General features: G+C 35.6%; 1 protein-coding gene across 2 annotated transcripts; it reads left to right on the top strand.

Annotated features, from left to right (window-relative positions):
* The first annotated feature begins 1,515 nt into the window (after window positions 1-1,515).
* Window positions 1,516-25,343, top strand: CHST12 (carbohydrate sulfotransferase 12). 2 transcript variants are annotated; one of them, XM_052000092.1, is made up of 3 exons: window positions 1,516-1,757; window positions 2,468-2,586; window positions 22,551-25,343. In XM_052000092.1, exon 3 carries the CDS (start codon window positions 22,643-22,645, stop codon window positions 23,900-23,902), a length of 1,260 nt encoding a protein of 419 aa, XP_051856052.1. In that variant the 5' UTR covers window positions 1,516-1,757; window positions 2,468-2,586; window positions 22,551-22,642; the 3' UTR covers window positions 23,903-25,343. The 2 variants fall into 2 exon arrangements, with proteins under 2 accessions (XP_051856052.1, XP_051856053.1); XM_052000093.1 differs by having other exon boundaries at window positions 1,752-1,850.
* The last annotated feature ends 2,483 nt before the right edge of the window (window positions 25,344-27,826 follow it).

Genomic DNA, 27,826 nt, shown 5'->3' with positions numbered 1-27,826 from the left:
TTCAATCAGCATATTTCAGAACCAAGTAGGTCTAGGCAACTGGGGCAGTCACAATACAGTATAGAAACAAGTTTAGTACTTCCTTAAAAGGATTATTTAAAATAGAAAACTATAAGGTTTTAGGCTTTCCCCTTTCTACCAGTTACACCCCCAATGAGCTCCTCTCAATGCAGCACTATTCAGCTCTTTTCTTTCCCCTTCTCTTCATGAAAGCTTCCCTAGATGTGGCTTTAAGGTTGTCTAGGCCTTCTTTCCCCTTTTCGCACCTCTCACGAGGTTTGGATCCTAGAATCCATCTCTTGCTCTGAATAGTGTGACACCCTAAAATTCCGAAGTAGATAGGCTGGGAAGAGGGTCTTTAACTCTTGAGGGGGACTGACCTAGGCTTTAATTTTTCGTTACTGATCTGATGAGTCCTCATTCTAACCGGTCTAATGCACTTGTATTCAAACTAATGGGTGCGCTTTCCAAGCGAGAGAAATACTAGGGTCCTTAGAGAAGCTCTGACAGACAGAACAGAACTATGAGAGATCAGCTGTAAGAAGTCAGATTGCTTGTGAATGACAAAGTGAGAGGAAAAAAAGTTAAGGCAATGAGTTCAGACTACTTTTCCTAGTTTTGGTGTCTAAGGGAGGAGAGATAAAGAACAATAGCTGTAGGGGACTAGTAGAGTCAAGTTTTGTTTGTTTGTTTTTAATGATTATTATAGGTCTCCTAGCATGCTTGGTAGCTGCAGGGAAGAAGTCAATAGATAATAGGAAGGAGATAGTTGAAGCTATGATTTTCTGAGGAAGAGACCATAAAGAAAAGAGCACTGTCCAAAAATTACATTTTAAGGAATAAACATAATTAGATAGGAAAAGAAGAAAGAAGAATCACTGAATTAAACAAGAGCTAGAAAATAGAAGTTAAGGAGAGTGTAGTGTGGACACTAGAGAAAAAGCATTTCAAGGATGAGGGGATAATCAGTGGTGTCAAATTCTGCGGAAAGGTTGAAGAAAAGGTCATTGGATTTAGTGCTCATTATTGAAAGGGACGATTTAATCCTGGGTTTTAGTGATCATAGGATATCTGCATCTCTTCAGCTAAAGCTGATATTTCTCATTAGTCTTGTCCCATTCGAATTCATTTTCATTTCTCCAGTTGCAATGGATGTTTCTAAATCAGCAAAGATTGCAACTGAGAGCTGATGTTACAATAAACGGAAAATAAACTGATTACCGATTTGAGCGGGTCTTTTTCTGGGTTGAGGAAGTTAGTGAAGGGTTTATCTTATGAACTGGCAGACAGCTGTCGGCCTACGTTAGTTCCTCAACCCCACCCCCTTCTCTTTCCGAGCTCTAAGACTGTGGAAGACAGGCACGCGGCTTAAGGCGGAGTTGAAAGGGGCGGGGACTTAAAAACCCTAGAGGATTGGTTGAAGAGAGAGGGGGCGGAGCTTGTTAAACCAGGTGGACGGAGCTCATCTCAAATCATAAATAAGGCGCCACATGGCAGGGGAAGGGAAGAACAGGAGGAGGGGAATAAAGACGCAAGGGATTTTAAGGGGAAAAAAAGCGAAAGAGAGAGCTGGAGCTATCAGCGCAGGCGCAATGTTGCATCCCTCGGACCCAATTCCTTCTAACTCTGCCTTTTTCTCGCGAGAGTACGGAGTCGGAGGAGGTGCCCCTCGGCGGCCGGGAGGGCGGGACCCGGGAAATGGGGCGGCCTCTTTATGATCCGCTACTCGCGGGGCGGCGGCGCGATTGACTGACGAGGTGAGGCGAGGCTGGTGGCGCGAGGCAGGCGGCTGGCAACGGCCGACAGAGCGGCGAGAGTGGGACAGGACGGGAGGGGAGAGGAGAAGCGAGGTTCGGGGCAGTGAGACGGGCAGAGGAGGGATGGGGAGCCGGGAGGGAGGAGGGGCGGCACGGGGCGGCACGGGGCGGCCGGACGGGGACCTCAGCCGGGACTGAAGAGCTTTTGCCTAACGGTTCGCTTGGTGCCTGGCGGGTCTCGGCGTTTGTCAGGTCCTCCCGGGGGGCGCTGGAGCTCGGGGCTCGCCTGGTCCCAGCGGCTGCGGGGGGCTGCCGTGACCTCTTGCAGCTGCAGGTCTGTCCCCCTCGCTCACGCATCCTTGCATTCACCCTTATCCTTGCACTCCCGGTACACTCGCACGCACGCACGCACATTTGCACACACACACACACACAAACACACACTCAATACACACTCACACACTAGACGCACCCCCAGCCCTCCCGCCCTGCCTGCACCGAGAACATTCTTGGGACCTTCCCAGCCTAAAAATCGCGGAGCTCGGGGCGGCCCCGACACCTTTCCGGCTGCCCTATCTCCATCCTTAAATCGTTTAACATTTATTCCTTGCGAGCGTGTATGGCACGGGGCCAGGTGCTCCGTCCAACCCACCTTTCTCGTTTTCTTCAGGTCTAATCCTCTTCCCTCCCTCCTTCTTTCCCTCTCTAAGGTGTTAAGAAATCGGCACGTAGGAGGGCGTGGAAAGGGAAAGTGCTAACACCGGGTCTGGGCTTCCCCTAAGAAGAAAGGGGAAATGGAGGAGGTGTTAGGAACCATCCTTTTGTATCGGTAAGAACCTTGGATTCAAAGTTATGTAGAGAGAAAGATGTCTCCCCCACCCCCAATCTCTTCTGCTTCTCGGGCTTGAGTGTATCCTAGTTTCCTATTCGGACGAATGACGAACTCTAGGCTCCATTTGTCCCATCAGGATTGTGTGTATGTGTGTGTATGTACAGTTTTAACATCTGTGGAAACCTTTTGTAATTTGCATTCAAATTAATGTATCACCCAGCTGTTACTTAGACAAGTGCCTTTAAAAACTGATATTGGGAAACTGTTGCATTTATATAAATGCACACTCATAGATGTATAAGTATGCACGCATATGTGTATATATACCTATACATATATACGTGTATAAATGGTATAACATGTTATATAAAATATACACATATACAATGTTTTATATGACACATGTATATGCATATATCTATAGACCTGTGTATGTTTATGTATGTATGTTTGCATGTGCACAATAGCAAACATATAACACACACAACACCACATGCATGTTATAGGCAACACACGAACGTACATGTACATGTTTGTATATGTATACACACATGCACACACACATATACCATACATTGTGTATATGCATTATGAGGCATCAAGGTGGTGCAATGGATAGAGTGCTGAGTCAGGAAGACATCCAGCTTGGGACACTTACTAGCTGTGTGATATCCTGGGCAAGTCACATTACCTTGTTTGCCTCAGTTTACTCATCTAAAAAGTGAGCTGGAGAAGGAAATGGCAAATCACTTCAGTATCTTTGCCAAAAAAAAGTCACAAAGACTTGAACATAACTAAACAACACAGCATATATATGTGTGTAGATATCCACCCATACATGTGCATATATGTGTAAACTGATAGAATTTCTACTCAGGAAACTATTTAACTTATTAATTTTAAACCCTATCTCTTTGAGCTATTAACCTTAACCATGCTTTTATGTTTTATTTCTTCTTCCTCAATTACCAGCCTGATTTTAAAGAATTTATTAAGTACTAACAGAATTGTGTTGTTCTTTGCATTGAAAAAAGTCGAATCTCTTTGGGAGTGAGGATTGGAGATTGGAAAGCTAATATTCTGTGGAGTTTTTATTTGTACATTTATTAATTCATTTGCTGCTTTTGAGCTGGAAACGGGGAAAAGTATTTATTCAATAGCACAAAGATGCTTCAGTATTATAGATGCTTTCATTAGTTGTTATTTTTTTTTTCCTCCTCCCTCTGGTTTAGTTAACTTTTAATTTCAGCAGAGAAAGGACTCTGTTCTCCGTCATGGAATATTTTTTTTTGTACTACTAATCTTATTACTATTACTTAAATTGACTAAATCTACTTGGTTCTGTTAAGGTACTTTCAAATGATAATGTTTCTTCTTTCTTACTTTAGTAAAGTAGCTACTGTGTAGATTCTAGCATGATGTATTTAGGTTGTGGAATAGTGTTTCATAAGTGACCTTTTACTACAGAAACAGTTTTACCTCTTCAGTTAAAGGAAACCATGTATTAGTTGCTAATAGTAGAATTTATATCTTCCATTTGGGCTTTCAGCCATTAAGACATCACTGGCAGACTGTTGGCAATTGTGGAGATTCTGTCTGGCACCAAACACAACAAACCATAGTGTTTTTGTAATTATTAAATTATTTATTTTATATTCAACAACATAGAAGACTCAGTATGAATAGGAATGTGAGTGGCAAGCAAAGTGGTTGCATTTAGTGGCTTTATGAGTTACTCTTGCCTAAATTGTGTCTATGCTAGAGATGATAGAATCTGGGTTTTAGATAGCATTAATTAATCTCCTTAATCTTTCCTTTGGTTTGATGAGAGATCAGGGTAGGCATCATATATAACTATCATGTACCTTGAATTATTTCTTCTCTTTCAAGAAGGATGGTAGAATAATGGTTGGATTTGTTGTTTGCCTTCCAAGGATAAAACTAGAAGCAAGTTGTAGAAAAGCAGATTTGGTGTCAATATAAGGAAAAAACTTTGAGTTGTGAGTTGGCTTAGGAATTTGTAGGCTCTCTTTTCTGGTAGTTTTCCAAACAAAGGATTGGTATATTATAGATAGGATTCCTGTTCTGGGATTACTTGGACTAGATGACTTTGAGGAGAGGGGGTTTCTTCCAACTCTGTGCTGTGTTTTCCTACTTTGTGCTGCCTCTGCAATCTGATTTTGGGAATAGGTCAGTGCTAATATCTAGGTGGAAAGGAAGAATATAGATATTATTAAATCATAATTTAAAAGTAGGAATACTTATATCCAGAAAATTGCCTGAAAATCTTTTTGCTTATGTTATTACCATAACACCTGTGAAGACTTTTGAAATTTACATACAAATTGTTGTGTTACCCAGCTATTAGATATGTCACTGAAAATTATTATTGGGAGCCTATTACTTTAAAAAGCCTTATTGTAATCCCACCTTAGGTTGATTTGACAAATAGGACATCTAAAATTTTATCATTATTGCTTTTAAGAATAAGACTTTGAGGGAGCAAGAATACTGCTTGAGATGACTAGGATAGTTACCTTCTGTTCTATCCTGAACTATTTGAGACTGCTGATTAATCCTCTTCTTTCCTTGAAATCTTAATGCTGTACTTGTTATTAGCAGAAAGGAGATTTACATGCTAAACAATATTAAAGCTGATAGTGCTAGGTAATTATTTTTTATGTTACATTATTTATTCCAGATGTTTTATGAATTATTTGGGAGTATATTTACTCTCTGGCATTTTGGAAAATAGAAGGTGGTTGTTTATTTCATACACAATTTGTACAGGTTTATGATGTGTCTAGATTGGTCAGGAAGTTTCCATTTACTTGTGTTAGTAGTTGTCTTTTCTGGCTTATCTTGAAACTGAAAGTATTTCCTGCTTGTATCCATAGTAATTGCTATCCATAGATTATTAGAAGGTCTGAAAGACAGGCTTTCTATTCTTATTGTCAGGTGGTGCCAATTTTGGCTCTGTTGCTTCCCACATCCAGACAGATCAATCAGCTTGCCCCATTTGTCAGCGGGTTGAGAATTTAATTGCTTTCTAGTTTTATCTTCATTGTATTCATTGTTGTGTTACATTCTATCATCTAGTCTATATGTCATTGACTTGTTTCCTTATTTACTACTGGATTATTAATCATTCTGGTCTGAGTAATCTATTATTACTTTATCCTTTTGAGATGAGTTTAATTGTTTTTGTGATTTTTATAGAAGCTATTTTATTTTCCCTTAAAACTTGCAAGTCAAATATCAATAAAATATTTAGCAGTCACACTCGTGATAGGTTCTACCAAGAGTATAGAAATCTAGATCCTAACCTTCAAGGAGATTACAGTCTAGTTGAAACAATTCTCATTAATTATTTAATTTTAATTGTTTCAAAAATTTTATATCATCTTTGTTGTGAATATATCCCCCCCCCATTCTCATTATTTAATAAGTCCCCCTTTGTATCAAAGAATGATAAGGCAAATTGGGGGAAGGAGGGGAAAAATTGGAACAAAAGGTTTCACAATTATCAATGTTATAAAATACTCATGCACATAACTTGTAAATAAAAAATTATCAAAATTAAAAAAAAGAATGATAAGGCAAAAAAAATTGAGCAAAACTAATCAAACTGTCAACCAACTCTTGACAGAATATGCAAAGGTACACACTTATAGTGCTTCATCTTTGCTTCTTAGAAGAGAAGGTTTTACAATTATTTCAGTCACTAAATTATGAGGTACTTAATGAAAATGCTCTAGGTATTCAGAGGAGAATCTCTAGATACTGTGGACTTTTGTTCTATCCCTGATTTTGCTGTTTGACCTTGGATGAATCAGTTATCTTCATTGTATTCTTTTTCATTTGGAAAATGAATATGATGGATGAGATCTCAGAGTTTCTTCTATCTATAACTTTCTGTGCTTACAAAAGCATATTAATAAAGCCACCTTCAATATGAAAGTGGAGTTTTGAATTGGACCTTGGACCTTGAAGAGTAGGTTGGATTTGAAAAGATTCACAGAGTAGTATTCTAGGAAGAAGAAGAATTAGCACGGGCTAGAGGTTGGAAATTAGCCTGGTTTAGGTTGGGGATACTGAGCCTAGTTAACCTGGCTTGTCTATAAGATTAAATAAAGGTGGGAAATTAAATAGGTGAGGACCAAATTCTGGAGGGTCTTGAAAATCAGGTGAAAGAATTTGGTTTTGATGTGGTAGAGATTGGGAGCCTTTGCAAATGGTAGCATAGAAGCAAAAGTCAGTTTGTCAACTCAGAGATAATTGAAAGGGAAAGGCTAGGTATAGGCAGTTTAGGAAGTTAATGCAAGTAATCCAAACATAAGATAAGGAAGATCAAATTAGGTTGGTGCAGCAGATACAGGAGTATAGGGGAAAGCCAAGAGAAGTTTCAGAAAAAGAAATAGCAGAATTTGGTAACATTGGTAGATTCATTTCTAGTATTAAGTTCTTGGGGAGCAATCTAATCAAACTGTCAAAAAAAACAGCTCTACTTAATGTTCATATTGTCCAGTGTACTATGTAACTATGTAAGAAGCTGTATGTTCAGTGTCCACATGCTGGTAAACCAGGTTGAGGATAACCCAACAGGTCTCAGACCTCTTAGAGTTAAAGGGGTATCATAAGCATATGGTGGAGTGGATGGGTGGACAGCAGTTTGTTCCAACAGCCATCAAGGTAACTGAAGCAGGTATAGAGTTTGAACAGACATCAAAGGATGCCAGGGTCATCCACTGGATTCCAGGCCATTGCCAGTGACTTTGAATTTTGTTGTACTTCTGGACTTTGATAACTCAGGAAGAGAGAAAGTAAGGCTACAACTTTGTGCAAGTGCCTTAGGTAATCCATTTCACATACAAGTCAAGACATCACCATGAAGTCATTGGTTCTCTTTCAAAAAGAATTATATAAGGCATTGTTCTAGGCCCTAGTGATACAAAGACAAAAAGGAATTAGTTCATTCCCTTAGGAAGCTTATATTCTGTTGGATCCAGGGGAAGAAAGAAATCAAAGATAATTTCTAACTTAGAAGATTGGAAGGCTGAAGACACTAATGAATTAGAAAATATGGGAAGGAAAGCCAGTTTCTAGGGAAGAATCACAGGTTATAAATTTGATTATATTCCAATTAAAGAAATAGTGATAATAATATTCAAGTGGAAATGGAGTGAAATTCGAGTTTGGAGGACTAGTGAGAATTTGATTGAAGATGTCTTTTTATCATTTGCAAAAAAAGTATTAGCTGAAACTATGAAAATAAATGAAATTTCCTAGGAAATAAGTGTAAAAAAGAGAAAACTAGGCTAAATATATATATATGTATGTATTACATTATATATTAGATATTATATACATATTATTATATATACATAATTAGTATATTATTACATACATTATTATTATATACATATAATATACACACATATTATATATATTACATATATATCACAATATATAAATATAGATACAATCACACATATAAGGGACATACATATGTGCATGTGTGTATGTGTGTATGAATATGTAGAGGGCTGAGACTCCAAAAAGGTATGCTTAAATCAGACAACCGAACACTTAAGGCTAATTACCTATTCAATGTGAGACAATGACTCTATTAGCATACATTTGGATATATGGCTCTTCTCACCTTTGGTACTTGCTGAATGTTTGGTGTTAAGATAATCATAGGCAAGGATTGGAGGGCTGAGGGAGGAAGGGAAGCCAGAGACACTTGGCTGCAGGATGAGGAGAAGAGAGGCTGGCTTCTCTGGACTCCAGAATCCAGGATTTTGCTTGTCTGCCTCCTTCACTTCTCCCTTTAAAGACCAAGGACTTTAATTTATTCTGACTCTGGCTGACCCCAAGGCACTCCAGGGAGCGAGCCCATAGTCTACATGTATGTACACATATATGACTTTCATTTAGTTTTTGCAGGAATCAATGAACAAGTATTAAGTGCTTACTGTGTTCTAGGTTCTGAGGATACAAAGACAAAAGTGAAAAAGTCCTTGTTCTCAATGAGCTTACATTTTAATGGAGATAACACTTAAGTATACCTAGCATATGGACAAAATGAACACAAAGTGTTTTTGAAAAGGGATGCTCTAGCTGCTGGGGATGGGGATGGGGCAGGAAAAAGGGTGGTTTGAATTGATAATATTGCAGGAGGAAGTTAAGTGTTTAGTTCTTTAGTTGCTGACTACTTATTCTTCTTATAAATCTAGTGATAAAATGTTTCCAGGATCAATTTAAATACGAAGTAAGCAACTTTATATGGAAATTGCAGTTCTGGATCAGGAAAAAAAAAAGGGAAATAATCTCCAGATACAATTCTGCTATAACTCAATGAAAGTCAGCTTTAATTATTCTGTTTTAATAGAACCATAATGTAAATGACAGATAAGACATAGTGGATACAAGAGCAAATATTGACAGCAGTAACAGAAACTATAGATTATTCTTGGCCCAAGCTATGTGATATTTATGAAACTTGCAAACAAGTGTGTATTTTCATGTTTTGTTGCCAATTTAATAAATAAATAAAATGCCATGCAGTTTTCAAGATTGGCAATGATTTTTTTTTAGAATTGCTTTGAGGAGGCAGCTAAATGGTGCAATGGATAGAGCATTGCCCTGAAGTCAGGAGGACCTGAGTTTCAAATCCAGCCTCAGAGATCTAACACTTCCTAACTGTGTGACCCTAGGCCAGCACTTAACTTCAACTGCCTCTCTCCCCCAACCCTCTCTTTCCCCTACCCCAAATCTAAAATTGCTTTTGTTAGAAAAAATCCAGTGCTTTCAGAAATTGAGATGACCAAGGTCTGTTTCTTAGTAGAACAAGCAGTTCTGGTACTATAGAATCAATGCACATGCACTTATTAAGCACCTACCATGGACTAGTCACTGGGAATACAAAGAAAAATAATGATAACAACACTGATCCCACAAAGGTTGCATGTTATCAGGGAAGACACATATATACTTATATCATCAGAGTAAATAGAAGAGTGTTTTTGTTTGGCTTTTGGTGGGGAAGGCACTATCAGCCTTTCACTATCAGGAAAGACTTTATATAGAAGGTGGCATTTGGTTATAGTTTTGAAAAAATGATTTTAAAGTGGTAGGTGTGAGAAGGAAGTACATTCTAGGCATGTGATAACCAATGAAAAGATTTGAAGATGGGAAATGCATTGGCTTGAGAGTGTGCCAAGAATAAGAAGGTCAAGTTAGCTAAAATGATTTTAGGCTGATAGTAGCTGGCTATTAGTTGAAAATTTGCATATAGGATCTGAGTAGTTACATTGGAATCGTTGAATTTATTAAAAAGGAGAAAAATTGAATCTTGGAGATTCTTTGTAAATCTGTTAGTCTTTTGCTAATATGAATTGTTAATTAGTACAATAGCATTTTTAACAGTTTGGTAAATCTTCAAACAAAAAGAGGGGCAGTGGAAGAGAATAAGCTTTTATATAGTCCCTGCCATGTGCTGGACACTACGTGGGGCACTCTTACAAATATTTCCATTTGATCCTCCAACATTCTTGCAAGGTAGTTGCAATTATTACTCTAATTTTACATTTGGAGAAACTGAGGCAAATGGGTTAAATGATTTGCCAGGATCACATAGCTAGTAAGTGTTAGAGGTTGAAATAGAACTCAAGTCTTGCTGAGTCTTAGCTAAGCTTAGTTTCATCTAAGAAGTATTGTGTCTTCATATAATAGTCACTTTGATACATCTCAAACCCTTCAGTACATGTAGCTGGAAAAATTTGTCTATCTTCTTATGCAATATTTCCTCACTTTAAAAGAATCTCAACTTGACAACCTATGTTTTAGAAGCTCTCCAGTTATATTGATATGCTCCTAAGTGAAGAATGCCCATCAGCTTGCAGTAATTATTCTCTTGCCCTAGAATTTCAGTGAAATTCCTTTCATTTGAAACTTTGCTTCTCTTTGGCAAACATAATACTTTTTCTCTTAAAATTCAGTTCTCTATTATTTGGCTGATTACAGAAAACTATGCATTTAATGAATCTGTAATCTTGCTGATAGAGGTTGGCCATTTAACCATATAATGGTCACCCATTCTGCCTTCTTGTCCTCTGTAATTCTCATCCATGTCATCATGGTAGGGAGGATCTTATATATACCATGTAATGAGAGGTCTTTCTGTAGATCTTGACATTTTTTGTGGGTATTTGTTAAACATCCAACCTCTTTGTCACTGTGTTTATTAATTTATCTTTTCATGCATTTCCTGCCTTAAGTTTTTATTTTTATTTTTTGCTGAGGCAATTGGGATTAAGTGACTTGCTCAGGGTCACACAACTAGGAAGTATTAAGTGTCTGAGACTAGATTTGAACTCAGGTCCTCTTTGGGCTAGTGCTTTATTCACTGTGCCATCTGGCTGCTCCCTGCCTTATGTTTTTTAAGCTATTTCAAAATGTTCACAGGATGAACTAAATATACCTCAAGCAATTTTTCACAGAAATCATCAAGTAGACTATTGATGTGATGTGAAAATCAGTTTTTAAATAAGGATTTTAATATAGAATCAGAGTAAATGACAAGACTTTGGAGAGGTTTTTTTTTTTTTTTTTTTTAAATCTATCAGTTAGGGGACATCTTTTTCAGGCAAGATTTACTGAACACAATTATCTTTTTATTTAGTTCTGTGTTTAACAATACAGAGTTCTTCAGTGCACCAAAGCAGTGCTTATAGTCCTTTACTTACCAGAGATAAACACATTTCTTCAATAGTTCCTCCACCCCTTATTGGTCTGAACAGTCATTTGACAAGCACGAGGCCTTGTATGGCAGCACAGAATGCTTCTATGGACTGCCAAGCCAGCCTTTGGCTTGCAATCCTGTAATGTTGCCTGCCCCTCCCTGTGAGTCTTAATAAGCAGTCCCACCCCATATTCAAAAACAACCTTAACTTTACAACTATGGCATTTTAGTTTTGATCTTAAATTTTTTCTGTATTTTACTCTTGTAAAAGGGATTGCATAAATTCTTAGTTCCAAATTCTGATATTTGTTTATTATTATAAGTTCTTGTAGTAAAATATCAAAAAAGATGATAGGCTTTTCCCTGTAAATCTTTCAAATGATCATATTTGAAATACAAAAGGTTGACTGCTCTTCATTTGTAAAGTTAGCTAAAGTTCTTATTCTCTCTGTATCGGTCTTTCTCTGTCTCCCTCCAACCCTCACTCCCTCCCCTTAGATTTTTGGTTGGAAATAACTCTGTGGACTGATTTGGATGACAAAAATAATTTTTTTTTGAGGCAGGATCTTAGTTATGCTTTTTTTTTTTTTTTGAAACCCACAAGTTCATTAATTTAAATCTCAACTTGTCCTTTCTGTTGTACCTTTTTTTCTTGATCCTATGGTAGATCTCCTGCCTTATAAGGTGTTAAATACAGTGTGGCAGTTTTATGCCATTTAAGCTCCAATGTCAGTAATTTAAGATGCTTAAGTAGTGTGGTTTTTTTTTTTTTTTTAATGAAGTTGATAGTTGATGAAATTCTTTAACCCACACTCTCTTTCTTGCTTTCTACATCTGTTGCCAATTCTGTGAGCTATTTTCAAACTGACCACAAGCTAATTTATATTTTATATAAGTATTTTGGAAGGAAAGCAACCAGACTACTTTAAAAAAAGGTTCCTTTCACAGGTATGTTTCATACATTCAGTAGTTTTGTTTTTATAAATGCTATTTATGTGACTTATTTTGAAATTAGAAATTACTACAGAAATCTGAATGTAAAATATTGCCTTTTTAACTTAATTTTTAAAAATTGAATTAACAAAATTTTTTTGATACAGAACAATGCTTTCAAATACTTATCATCTAGCTTTGAAAAGTCAGGAATCATAAATGTTAGCTAGATCTCCTTTTCCTCCTTCTCCTCCCTCCCTCCCCACCCCCCCCTTTTTAGTTAAAACTGGAAAGAGCAGAAGGAAAACTGGTTCAGCTGCTGAGCTTCAGGTTTTAAAGTTGATTAGCTAGACAAGGCTTTTGCAATTGTATTAGTAAGGTCCTTTTATTTAAAAACCATAAGACCTTTTGTCTTTCCTTTTCTTCATGCCTCTTTTTTATGTGTTATTTATTATTATGTATGTTTTTTATGTATGTAGTTATGTATGGACCAAGCAGGGTGTACGTATGTGTGTGTATGTGCATGTGCAGATATACAGCATACATTTATATATACACACATATGAAGAAAATGAGACAAAATAATATTTTTAGTAATTTCCTTTGTTCTTGGCATGAAGATGAGCTGTGATTCCAAGAAAAGCCTCTTAATTTTAGGATTCTGATTACACATAGCTTCACTGTTACATAAACCTTATATTTAGGTTATTTTGTAAATACTTTTAATAGAGTTATCAATATTTCAGGAGGAAAATTAAGATATTGTAATGCTATATGGAATTTTAGAACTGAAAGGAACTTGTAGATATAGTTCAACTTTTTTCATCTTAAAAATGAAGAAATTGATGTCTGGAAGATATTTAATATCACACAGTGGCAGAAATAAGTTGAAGAACTAGGACTAAAAACTGAGTCATTTTGATTCTTTATTCAAATTTCTTTCCAGCACACTTAGAATGGTCTGTGGGTTAAAAGATTTAAAATAGCTTATAAAGCAAATGTAAAGGCGAAAAAGTTTTAATAACTTCAAGAAATCACAATAAGCATCATCCTTTTAAACAAAAGAAAACACATAGCTTTGAACTGTATTCTCACTTTGAATAAACAATGAAATGCCAAATGACTCAACTGTGGCATAGTCCATTTTCAGAAATGAATATTGAGTTGAATACAGGAAGGGAAAATTTATTATTAAAGTTGCAGCTAGATTTAAATTCTAAGAATGTAACTGAACTTATTGTGAGGAAAGTATCAAAATAGAGTTGTAATTGTGCAATTTTGTGTCTTCTTTGTTACTGAAAGATCAGAGACCTGGCATCTGGTGAATGTGAAACTGCCAGGAAGTGAAACAACTTGATTTTCATATAACAAAGAAGCACAATTCAGCTGATCTTATAAGTAAACTTGTCTTCCTTCCTTGTTTTTGACCAAATTCAGCTCTGAAAAAATAAGAATATTGCCACCTATGAATAAGATCCCTGAGAATAGCTAGAAAAACATGGACCATGAATTTCTGTTAAAATAGATTGCTTCTGTTGGAATGGGATAGCTGTTATTACCAAAAAAGTTGTGGACCTGTCAATGAAGTTTTTATTATATTATTTAGTAATTTATCTACAAGAATAGGACCAGATTGTTTCTTACATTTAAATTAAAAGTAAAATTTTAATAATTTTCTACAAAATTTTGCAAATAGTTCAAACTAATGATTACTTTGTAAGTCACAATCAGCAAATATTTATTAAGCTCCTGCTATGTTCTAGGAACTGAACTAGGTACCAAGGATACAAAGAGAAAAGTAAAACTGCCCCTGCCTTCAAAAGGCTCAGGTCCTAATGGGGGAGACAATATTTACCTAAATGGGGGGAAAGGGGAGGGAATAAGTAGTTATATTGCACTTACTGTGTTTTAGGCACTTTGTTAACCACTTTTTCCTGCCTTCCTCCCCTCCCTTTCTTATTTTCCCTTCTCCTCTCCCCTTCCTCTCCCCCCCACCTCCTTTAGATTCTTTTTATGGATTCCCCTCTCTCCCTCCTCCCAATTTGATCCTTACAAAAACTTTGTGAGATAGGTGATATGATTATCCCTGGGGAATAACAGGGATATGTTATCCCTGTTTGACTGTTGAGGAAATTGGAAGACTTTTAAGTGACTTGTCCACATCACAGCTAGTATGCATCTGAAGTTGGGTTGGAACTCAGATCTTCCTGATTCTAGTCCTGCTGCTGTAACCACTGCCTTATCAGTTGTCTCCAGATTATACAACATATAAATTGGATAAAAGGTAAGAGTAGTGGAAGGCACCAATAAAAAAGTCTCATGTAGAAAGTAGTGTGTGAGAAAGTTCCTTCTTTAAAGAAGGAAACTAGATATTCCAGAAAGGAAAGAAGGAAATCAGAAGTGAGGAGGAATCAAGGAATTCTTGAATTATTTAAGGAATGAGGGGCAGCCAGTGAAAAGACTGATAGAATATCATTTGTGGGGATGAGCAAGGAGAGTGAGTAGGGCTAGATGAGAGAATATGTGAAAGGAATTCAACTGTATTAAAATTAGAGTTAGGATAGAGCCAGGTTGTAAGAAACTTTAAATATGCAAAGTATAATTTATATCTGGTAATAGGGAGTCAGAAATATTTATTTATCATAGATCATAAATCTAGAGTTGGAAGGGTTCTCAAAGGCCATCTAGTTAAAAACCTTTAATTTATAGAGGAAAAAACTGAGGCCCTGAGAAGGAAGGTATTGTCAAAAGTTGGATGGGTAATAAATGTTACAAGTAGGATTTTAACCCATTTCCTTTGACTCTGGAGCCTCCATTCTTTTGAGAAATGACTTGATCAGGTAAATTGAAATTGGGAATGACTTGAGACTGGTAGGCCAATTGGAAGGCTGTTGCAGTAGTTTAGATGAGAAGTGGTGAGAGCCTGAATTAGTGTGGTGGTTGTATGATTAGAAAGAAGAAAATGATAGATGCAGGGGATATTGTGGAAATAGAAATGTGAGATATCTGGGTTGAAAGTGGAGAGAAAAGAATGAGTTATGAACCTTGGTAACTGGAAGGATGGTGATGTTTTCCATAGAAATAGGGAAGTTTGGAGGAGAAGTAGATTTTTTTGGGAAAGATGATGAATTCTGTTTTGGACATCTGAATTTGAGATGTCTGTGGAGCATCTAATCCAGTAGGCAGTTGGTGGATGGTGAGCAGAAATTCAGGAGACATTTCAGGACTGAATTTATAAATTGGAGTATTCTTCATAGAGGTGATAATTGAACCCAGGGTTACCAAGTGGGAATATAGTATAGAGAGAAAAGAAAAGAGGGTTCAGTACAGAATCTTGGGGGGTGGGTATATCCATAGTTGAAGGCATATTGATTTTCTAGAAAAGGTGTTCAATACATATAGTATTTTCTGTATGATTAAATATGTATAGCTCCCTCTTCATCTCACACTTCTTAATTGCCTTTAGCCATTGTCTTTTCTGTGTCATTGAAAGAGGTAGCTCGTCACAAGGCAAATCTATCCATAATTGACCTTTCCAACAGATTATCCCCTCTGCTCTCACTGATCTTTGGTCTCTTCTAGTCACTTCCCAACTGACTACTGATTGTATTATGTGCTCATGTCTCCCCCATTTTCAAAAAACCTCCACTTGATCTGAACATCCCTGATAGCTGTTGTCTCATATCTTCCCTTTCTTTTGAGGCTAAACTCCTTAAGCAGACTGTCTACAATAGAAGTCTCTATTTGCCTCTTATTCTCCACTTGTCTACAGTTATTCCATTCAATAGAAACTCTGCTTTCTTGAAAGTTACCAGTGGTCTCTTGACAAAAGTTCTAATGGTCTTTTCTCATTCTTCATCCTTACAACCTCTCTACAACCTTTGACATTATTGATCACCCTCTTTTACTTGATAATGTATTTCTCTAGTTTTTTAGGCTACTGTTCTTTCCTAATTCTCCTCTCATCTATCTGAAGGCTTTTTCTTTTCTGCAGCTTCATCCAGGTCACAACTTTGAGGATGTCCCTTAGGGCTCTTTCTGTCTTGGTCCCTCTTTTCTTCTTCTATATTAGTGGTGTCCAAGTGAAATAGAAACAAGATTCTCTAGGTGTCACATATTGACTTAGAAAACCACAAATTGGCATTATGTTGTGTTATATTTTTTATTTTGTCAAACATTTTCTCAGAGGACATTTGATTTGGTGCCTTTGTTCTATACTATTTTACTTAGTGATCTCATCAGCTTCTATGGATTCAAACAATCTCTACAATGATTCTTAGATCTATTTATTCATCCCTAACTTCTGTAGACTTCCAGTGTCTCACCTCCAACTGCTTTTTCAAGATTTTAAACTTTATACAACTCTAATAACAGAACTCTCCCTTCCTAACTTTTCTATTACTATTAAAGAGTATTACTATCCTCCTACTCACCCAGGCTTGAAACGTAGGCACCATCCTCAAGTTTTTATTCTTTCCACCCTCCCACCCCCTGTAGCCAATTTGTTGCCAAAACTGGTAGATTTATAAGATCTCTCATAAATGTCCCCTCCGATACTGCCACCACCTTGGTGCAGGTCCTCATTGCATTACTTCTAGACTATTGCAGTGGTCTGCTAGTGGACCCCCTGCCTCAAGTCTTTCTATTTAATGCTCTCTATTCAGCTCTCAAAATGATTTTCTAAAGTGCAAGTCTGACTGGGTCACTCCCCTATTCAGTAAACTCCAGTAGTTGCCTATCACTTCCAGGATCAAATAGAAATCCTTTGACTTTTAAAGTTCTTCATAACCTGGCTCCTTGATACCTTTCCAGCTTTTTTACATCTTACTTTTTCTCACAGGGGCAGCTAGGTAGTGCAGTGGATAAAGTAAGGACCTGGAGTCAGGAAGAGACTCACCTTTCTGAATTCTGAATTCAGGTTCTTATGAGCTATGTGAACCCTAGGCAAGTCACTTTACCCACCTTTTTTGCCTCAGTTTCCTTATCTGTAAAATGAACTAGAGAAGGAAATGGCAAACCACTCCAGTATCTCTGCTGAGAAAACTCCAAATGGGGTCACAAAGAGTAGGACACGATTGAAAAATGACTCAACAACTCAGATACCCAATGATATTGGCCTCCTTGCTGTTTCTTAGCACATGACAAGCCATCCTCTCATTCCATGCATTTTCACTGACTGTTCCCATGGCTGAGTTTCTCTCCTTTTCATCTTTACATCTTAGTTTCCCTGGCTTCCTTAAGTCTCACTTAAAATCTTACAACTACAAGGGGCCTTTTCTGATCCTATTTAATACTAATATTCTAGAAGTTGAGGAAAAGAAACAGAGAAAAGAAGGGGAGAGGAAGGAAGGGAGAAGAAAACCAGTCATATTATTTCTCATAAAGGTATCTCATTGCATGTTCAAATTAAAGAATATAACATTTTATAGGATTTTCAGACTTATCAGTTTCAGTAATCAGTATTTTAAGATAACTCTGGGTCTCGTATTGATTTTAATATTAAGTCCATTAATTATCTGTACAAGCTTGGTTTGTCAGTTCATCTCTCCTAAGTCTGAGTTTTCTCATCTGTAAAGTGAGTGACTAGATGATCCCTTAAACTCTTGTTTTTCTTATATTTCTTAACTGAACACTATACATAGTTTTGAAGTTTAAGTAGTTTGGATTACATAACACAAAACAATAATACTACTTCAACATTGTAAATAAATAAGAACAGAAAATATAGATATTGAAGAAAAAATAAAAACTGTCAACTAAAAAGAATACTAATATCTTTCCTCTGTAGTAGTTGTTTGAATACTGTCTCCCTCATTAGCCTGTGAGCTCTTTGAGAACTGGGACTGTCCTTTGCCTGTGCTTAGCAGTATAGGCACATGGTAGATGGTGATTAAATGCTTTTGACCGACTTTTTGATTGATTTATATAACAACAACAAAAATCCTGAAGTTGTTGAATTGTTTTACTTCTTAAAATAAAGCATAATAAAGCTAAAGGAATTGTGACATATTGGAAATCTGATTAGATTTAAGATCAAGAGATTTTAGTTTGATGTTCAGCTCTGCTCCTTACTAGTTTGTGTGATCTTTAGTAAGTTTGAGACTCAGTTTTCCCCTCTGTAAAATGAAGATGAGATTTTGTTGCCTATCTCATAATACTATGGTGAGGATGAAATGAGATTGTTTAAAGTACCTTTTACTTTCTTTTAGTGTCTCTCTCTATACTTTTATGTGTTTTCTTCCTTAATTAGAATGTGAACTCTTTGAGATCAGGGGCTTTTATTTGTATCCCCAGTGCTTAGTTCAGGGCATGTCTTAGAGGAAGTGCTTTAATAAATGATTTTCCATTCTATGACCACCCAGTCTAAGCTTAGAAACCCCTTCAGTAAGGGAAAACTCTATTCTCTCTCAAGGCAACACATTTTCTGTTTTGGATAGTTCTTTTTGTAAGGAAATTTTTCCTTATGGGATCCTTAAATTTACCTAAAATTACTTCTTTGCAAAGTATATTAATTGACCAACACAAAGTGGAACAGATCTAATCTTTCTATAGGACAGTCTTTTAAATACTTGAAGACAACTATCATATTATCTTTTTAAAAAAAATTTAATAGCTTTTTATTTACAAGTTATATGTATGGGTAATTTTACAGCATTGACAGTTGCCGAATCTTTTGTCCCAGTTTTTCCCCTCCTTCCCCCCACCCTATCCCCTAGATGGCAGGATGACCAGTAGATGTTAAATATATTAAATAAATATAAAATATATAAAAAAACCAAACATCTCTAGTTTTTTCATTTTATCCTTATGGTCCAAGATATCCCACTATCTTAATTGAGCTCATCTGAATACTCTCCAGCTTATCCCAAATGTAGTCTGATTGGGGTAAGACAGACTTCTTTGTTCCTGGAAGCTATTTCTTTCCTTTCAAAGATTACTTATTAGCTTTCTTGGCTGCCATATCATGCCATTGACTTACATTAGTATGCTAAAATTGCCAAATTTTTTTCAGATAAATTGCTGTCTAGCCTTAACTCCCCATTTTGTGTTTCTTTTTATTTTTTAAACTCCAGCATATATTTACATTTATCCCCATTAAATAATATCTTATTAGATTTCATTTAATGTTATAGTTTTCAGGATCTTTTTGAATCATTACTTTGTCATCTACTATAATGTTATGTTTCCTTTTCATCATCTGTAAATTTAATAATCATGCCATCCATACTTATGTCCAAGTCTTATATAAAAATGTTAAACAGCATAGGGCCAAGCACAGATCCCTGGGACATTCTACTTAAAAATCTAAGTAGACATGAACCATTAATGAATAATAATAATAATTTGGGAAAATAGTGAATGAAACTCATCTTTTTCTTTTTGGGACTGTGAAAGAAGAATGTTTATACATTGTCAGATGCAGTGACTGCATGGATTCTCTTTGCATATCTGTTTTTCTTTATTACAAGGAAAGGTTCAGATTTCCTGAAGAGAAAGGAACTTGTTCAGTCATTTAACCATTTCCAAATCTCCCCAGTTGTAATTGCTATCTATTCCACAATTTTCCCTATTTTTCATAAGAATAGTATGACAGTGTTTGTCAAATGTTTTGCTAAAATCTAGATAAACTTTGCAATATTCCTTAATAACCTTCTTAAAAATAAAGTAAAAGTAGTTCCTGAGTTCATTTGACTTGTTGGCTTCATTTTCCCTAATAGCAGTGATATTATAGATGTATACTATCATTACTAGCCACTTTTCTAACAAAGTAAACAAAACAAACTGACCGTTTCTGACCAATCTATGTTTCATTCTTCAATTATAGAACACTCCCACTTCTCTGTTAAAAAGAATATGTCTGATCATCAGTCTTCTGGAGTTGTTTGGTCATTTCATTAAAGTGTAATTCTCAGAACTGAAAGGGACCTTCAAAAGGCGGTATGAATCTAGATACTGTTCTTCTCTGAATATAGAAGTAGGCCATCTTGGCTGTTTATTATCAAAACATCTAAGTTTTTATTTTTCCCATATCCCATCTCCTGCCTTTGCACAGGCTGAGTGCTACTTTTGGAATGCTTTTTTCCTCAGTTCTGCCTCTTGGACCCCAAGCTCCTTTCAAATTTTAGCTTGTGTCACCATCTGTAGCAAGTCTTTCTTTACTCCTGTAATTTGTAGTGTTTCCCCTCTGAAATTATTTTATATTTATATATATTACATTATATTGTATGGGTTCCAGTTACTTTCTTCTCTTCCTCCCCTGCCGTACCCCAGAGGGCAGGGACTTTTTTTTGTCTTGATGTTCACAATTTCTGACAGAGAATAGGCACTTAAGAAATGCTTGTTAGATTTGTTTGAATAGAATTTTTCTTACTAATAATAAGTCAGGACTCTCCTGTACTTGTGTAATCATTTTTTCCCCAACCTAAATATACATCTTTATATTTGTTACTTTAACCATATATTTATTTATGGAGACATCATTGTGACTCTAGTTAGTATTTCAGACTTGGAATCAATCAGGAAGATCAGGGCTCAAATTTAGTCTTTGCTACTACTATATGTGATCCTTGGCAGTTCACTTAATCTTTATGTACCTCAGAAAGCTCCCAAACTTTTCAGTAAAAGACAATTGACATATGGGAGCTTCCTTGATAGGGAGTCCCTATCACTGACAAAAATCAGATACTTTGTTGTATATGCTGTGTATTGTATTGATTCTTTGTTAGATCATTTAAGATCTTTTTGAATCCTGTATCTGTTAATAACCCACATATAGGAAAGGTGACTTTCTCTCCCCTCTCTCTTTCTCTCCTCTCTTTTTTTCTGTATAATAAAGATATCCTTAAAAAGATTTGCGAGGCAGCTAGGTGGCTCAGTGAATAGAGCACCAATTCTGAAGTCAGCAGGACCTGAATTCAAATCTAGCCTCAGACACTTCCTAGCTTTGTGACCCTGGGCAGTCACTTAACTCCAATTGCTTCAGGGGGGAATAAGATTTGTTAACCCCTAATTTTATACAATCTGAAAATCTGATTAGCTTTCATTCTTAAGTATTTAGCCATATTTGATAAAAATGTTGATAGGACAGGGCCAAAGCTAGAACTTCATGTTGCTACTAAAAAATTCTTCTAGGTTGTTATCAAATCCTTAGCTTTCACTTTGTAGTTATAACTATGCAATCACATAATTCTATCATTCAAACCACATTTTTACCCCTCCCCTTGTTTGTTAGGTTTTTATGAAATATTTTGTTAAAATGGATTCATACCTAAGTGCTCAAATGTATTTAATAATCTATTCTGAAATTTTGTTCAGTATTAACATCAAGCTCAGTGGTCTTGGATATTGGAGGACCCACTTTTTTTTTTAAGTAACATTTGATTATCTCTAATCTTTGAGTTCTTTTATTTTTTCCATCTCCTTTAATTCCTTGAAGGTTATGTGATCAAAGAGCTATTGTCAGGATTTCTTCTATTTCTCTGTGATGGAGAAGTTCAACATTTATCCTGGGAATTTAAATTTACTTAAAACAGCTAACAGTTCTTATACTATCTCCTCACCTTTTTTGGAGTTCAGTTCCTTCTCAGTTGTGTATTCTTTTTTTTTTTTTTTCCTTCCAGCTTTGAAGTTTATTATTTTTGATTGAAGATAAATACTGAACCAAAACTTGAAAAGTTCTGATTTCTATATATCATTTGTTAAAATAGTGCCTTCCCCTCAGGACAGTATCTTATTCCTTCTTTATTCTCTTTTAAACCTCTAAATGGAGCTTTAAAAAAAAAGTTCCATTTTGTTCTTACCTTTTTTTTTTTTTTTTTGCCAGCTTCAGCTTATTTTGGTCTTTAACCTTTCTGCCACTATTTCTATAGGTTTGTTTCAGTTTTTATAATTATCATTATACTTTTCCTTCCTTTTTTTTATATCAAAAATTTCAACTTATGAGATGTAATTGATTCCTGCAATTTTTAGTGTTTGTAATTATATCAGCTCTTCACATGCCTTTTCTTTTTCTTCTTTAATGTTATGATAAAGGGATTTCAGAGTAGGCTTATTTTTCTCCTTATTCCCAAATATTAGGTACAAAATGTGGAACTAAATGCCTATCTGTTATCAGTTTCATCTTGAGTTTTGTTAAGAACCTAATTAATTTGTGACTGATATATAAAGTGTGAGAATCTATTAAAAGGAAGCTACTGTTTTTCAAGGTTCCAATTTGACTTAGAGAACCTAAGAGAGAATTTAATTTTTAAATTTTTAACCTTATTTTCTTATTATCTTTTAGGCTTCTCACTACAGAACAATGTCTGACTCTTGTGTAAAGTGGAAGTGAACCTGAGTGAAAGAGGAGAGGTTCCTCTTACCATCACAGACAGAATGACCAAGATGAGACTCTTGAGACTTTGGATTGTCCTGGGATCTGTCTTTATGATCCTTTTGATAATTGTTTACTGGGATAATGTGGGTACAGCACATTTCTACTTGCACACATCACTTTCCAGACCTCATCCTCCAGGGGCCTTTCCCACCACTGGAAAGGATGAAGAGAGAGAATTTGTATCAGATGTAGATGAATTTCTTGATAAATTGCTTAGTTCTAGTGGGAAACAGAATGACCCTTTGAAAAAAAAGACTGAGCAACCTCCTCTTCATGGCTCTAGCAAACCTATTCTTCGTAATATGGAAGAGAATGTTAGAGGTTATGACTGGTCTACCCATGATACTAAGCAGAACCCAAATCAGGAAAAACTTCAGGCAGAGAGGAGAAATATGTTGCGGGAATTTTGTGCCAACTCTAGCTTTGTTTTCCCTACCAAGAATCGTTCATTTGATGATATTCCCAATTATGAATTGAATCACCTAATTGTGGATGACCGCCATGGAATCATATATTGCTATGTGCCAAAGGTTGCCTGCACCAATTGGAAACGAGTGATGATTGTTTTAAGTGAAAGCCTCCTGGATCAGGGAATCCCATATAAAGACCCCCTAGACATTCCCAGGGAACATGTTCACAATACTAGTACTCATCTCACTTTCAATAAATTCTGGCGTCGATATGGGAAATTTTCACGTCACCTTATGAAGATCAAGCTGAAGAAGTATACTAAATTTTTGTTTGTTCGTGACCCCTTTGTACGTCTCATCTCCGCTTTTCGGAGCAAGTTTGAGTTGGAGAATGATGAGTTCTACAGGAGATTTGCAGTTCCCATGCTGAAACTGTATTCTAACCACACTAGCCTCCCCACCTCTGTCAGTGAGGCCTTCAGTGCTGGACTGAAGGTCTCATTTCCTGACTTCATTCAGTACTTAATTGATCCACGGACAGAAAAGCTGGCACCCTTTAATGAGCATTGGAGACAGGTGTACCGTCTATGCCATCCTTGCCAGATTGACTATGACTTTGTGGGGAAGCTAGAGACCCTGGATGAAGATGCAGCTCAACTGCTACAACTTCTCAAAGTGGACAAACTCCTTCATTTCCCCCCTAGTTATCGGAACAGGACTGCTAGTAGTTGGGAGGAAGACTGGTTTGCCAAAATCCCTCTAGCCTGGAGACAACAGCTTTATAAACTTTATGAGGCTGACTTTGTTCTCTTTGGGTACCCCAAGCCTGAGAACTTACTTAAAGACTAAGCAACAGGGGAAAAGTTCCCCAAAACACTTGTATTTTTATTTTAAAATAAAATAACGATCTGTCATATCGTGATTTTTTTCCTACTGGAGACAGAACAATTAAGTATCATGAATATATATATGTGTGTGTGTGTGTGTATGTATATATTATACATGCATATATAATATATACACACACATATATATTTTCTCCCTATTGCTTTTCCCTCCCCATTTGCACATTTCTAGGATGTTCCTACCAATAGAGCCACAGGAAAGTCTGGAATTCACTGCAAACAATCTACTTTTTATTCTTTAGTAACCTAAGACTTTGTAATCTAGACCCATTCTTTACTCCATTACCTGTGTTCCTTGAATTCCTTTGTTAATATTGTTTTTAAATTAATATATTTCAGATATTTAATATGAAATATGGAAAAGGAAATGATGGAGTAAAATATTGTCTGTTTTTTGTTGCCTTTTGTGGTCATTCTTCCAGCTAAATAGTAAATGCATATGTAAGTTAAGAATTTTTATTACTGAAATGCCCTTAGGAAACCTAAGGTTAAAGTTTAATTAGTTTTTTTTAAGATTTCTAGAAAGGAAAGGGAGCTAAAGTCAAGTCTGTCATATCTATCTTGTCAAGATATATCTATATTTATAAAACAAAAAAGCCTGCTCCTTAAAAAGTGAACATTTAATTTAAAGTTTAACAAGAAGAAACTATTGAACTATGAAATTTGACCATAGTGGTATAAAAGTTAATAACAGGATTTTTGTCTTTTGACCTATTTTCCATTGCAAAGCTTTAGTATATGTTGCCCTTTTCTGAGGAATATTTTTCCCCCAATTATATGCAAAAACAATTTTTAACATTTGTTTTTAAAAATTTTTGAGTTCCAAATTTGTTCCCTTTTTTCTCTTTTCTCTATTCCTGAGGTGGCAAGCAATATGATAGAAGGTTGTATATGTATATCATGCAAAACATTTGCATATTAGGGAAAAAAAACAGACCCAAAAGGAAAACTCCACAAAAAATGTTACTGTTTTTGACACAAAACAGTAGGAATACATGCTAAAATAAAAAATAAATTTCACAAATGGGCATTCTCAGTTGGTAACAGTGGCAAAACTTACATGTTTAATTGACTCTAGGGATTTTTTTTTCTATTTATTGATTGGTTTCAAGCATTAAGTTTGTTCCTATCAATAATATTGTTCCTATACTGAAAATAATGTTGATTAAATTTTAAAAGAAGGTTCTTTTTTTTTTTTAAACAGAAGACTAAAAATTTCTTGATTGCTTTAAAATTTTAAATCATTGACTGACTGGACTTTTGCATATGATGAAATGTAATATCATAGTCACCCCTATGTTGGTTGATAATGTTGCTGAATTTCTGCTGAATTTCAAAGCCAGCTAATAGTTGGGATGTCAAAGTAAATCATCACCATGTCTTGCTCTGTGTCTTTCTTTGTCTTAAGTATGAAAATGAATCTGTAGCCTTCAGAGTGCTAATTTTGTTAAATTGCAGCCAAGAAAGTGACAACCAATGGCACACTTACCTTACACCATATTTCACTTCTTTGTCCTTGTCAGAGTAGTCTAATGGACGAAGCACTAAAGTGAATTAAGAAAACCTAAAGTAGGTTTTCATCTGAGCCACTTAAAAGCCTCAGATTCTGAAGTGATAAAATGGGATGATGATGATCCATCTATATCATAGGGTTGTTGTGAGGATTACATGGATAATATTTTAAAGCAGTTTACGGACTTTAAAATGCTATGTAATTGTATATTAAAACTATTTTTCAAAGGAATCGGACTTTCATCTTCAAACGGAATCTTCATTAAACTTGTATTCTACTGGATAAATTTACCCCCATACATAAATGCAATGTAATTTGAGGAGAGAGGTAGAAGGAGAATAAGGAAATAGCCATGATTTGAAAATTAAAAAAGGAGAATATCCAGGAGGCTGGATAGTGGGCATCAGTATCAAACTGCACAAAGGTCAAATGAGAACTGAAAAGAAGCCCCTAGATTAACAATAACAGAGATTGCCAGTAACCGTAGAGTGAACAGTTTCAATTAATTAGATCAGAAACTAGTTGAGAAAGTGAGAGTTGAGGATGGCTTTTTCTAGAAGTTTATAATTATGAAAGAGAGGAAAGAGAAACTAATGATTTGAGGGATGTCATCAAATGAAGGGTTTTTTTTTTTTTAAGATGGGATATGTTTATAGACAACAAAGAGGATTTAATAGGTAAGGAGAAATTGAAGATGAGAAATGGTGATTTGAAGGGGCAAGTTCCTTGAAAAGATTGGAGAGAACTAGGGCCCAGATAGGTATCAAAATAATTGAGCTTGTCCTAATCTGGAAAAGGACCATGTTTTCGTCCTCAAATCAGAGAATGAGAGATGGTACAGAGGGACTTTAATGTGGAGAAGATGAGCTCAGGATAAATGATGTCAGTTTTCTCAGTAAAGTGAGATTCTAGTTTGCTAAAAGTGAGGGAATAGTCACCATAGGGTATTATGATATAGTTGATCAGAGAAAGATAAAAGGATTTGTTGAGTACCTTACGATGAAGACAATGTGCTAGATATAGTGGGAGTGAGGTAGTAGAAGATACATAGCTATTTTCAAAGAAAATATAATCTATAGTTAGAGGGAGATGTGGCAAAAAATAAAATGCATACTTTTAAATGCCATTCTATAATAAAAGGAAAAATATATAAGTACAAAGTGCTTTGGGGGACTGTTCATATCTATTTCCATGAATAATTTGCATGGAATTTTATGATTTAAACATTGTTTTCTTTATCATAAGTAATGCCAATACTTTGATATATCTACAGTGTTTTACACATGATGAGGCACTGAGAAAAGAAATTATTTGTCCATAGTCACAACTACAAAGTGTGAGAACTTGTATTACAACTCAAGAGTTTGAGTTTGAGTCTTATTCTTTAATGTGTTACACTTCGAATAGGTGGAATTTTTATGGAGATGAAAAGAGGTTCCAGAAGAAAGGGATAGCATAAGCAAAAGTCTAGAACAGAAAGGGGCAAAGTATGGGACACGGTTTTTTGAGAATGAGGAATAATTTAGATTTGATGTGATAAATATTTGTGGAGGAAGGGGATAATGGTAAAGCAATCATCACAAAAAGTTTACATTTTGGATTCTTTAAAGAGAACATTTTATACAATTTTAATTTTATTAGGACTTTATTATTCTTGAGAAGCAATAGTGTCATAATTTGTAATATAGAACTTTTTGTGTTTTACTTGAATCTTAATGTAATCCTCTTAACCCTGTGAAAAGAGGTAGTTGTAGAGTATCATCTTTACAATAGCTAAATGATTTGCTTAAGGCTATACAACTAGTAGGGGGAAAGGGAAGGGAATATAGCATTATATTTACTAATTATGTGATACTGTGCAAGTCAATCTCTGTTTGACTCAATTTCTTCACTTATAAAATGGGGATGATAATAGCATCCACCTCCAGGACTGTTTGAGGATCAAATGAAATGATATTTTTAAAAGTGCTTAGTACAGTGCCTGGTTCATATGTAAGTCTTAAGTAAATATTATTATTGTTATAATATTTACTATGTTCTAGGCATTATACTAAGTGTTTTTTTTACAACTATTTCATTTGATCCTCAACAGCTCTATGAGGTAGATGCTGTTACTTTTTTTTAAAAATTATTTTCTGGTTATACCTGTAGAATTTTTAAAAATACATTTCCATGTGAACTTTGTTGGGAAAGAAAAATCAGAACAAAAATGAAAAACCATGAGAGAGAAAAAAAAAGTAGAAAAAAAAGTGAACATAGCATGTGTTGAGATTTATATTTGTTCTCCATAGTTCTCTCTCTGGATGCAGATGACATTTTCCATCCAAAATTTATTGGGATTGCCTTGAATCACCC

Source organism: Antechinus flavipes, chromosome 1, assembly GCF_016432865.1.
Source record: "Antechinus flavipes isolate AdamAnt ecotype Samford, QLD, Australia chromosome 1, AdamAnt_v2, whole genome shotgun sequence".
In the NCBI taxonomy this organism is placed as follows: Eukaryota; Metazoa; Chordata; class Mammalia; order Dasyuromorphia; family Dasyuridae; genus Antechinus; species Antechinus flavipes.
Note: the sequence above shows the minus strand (reverse complement) of the source record. Positions and strands in the feature narration are given on the sequence as shown.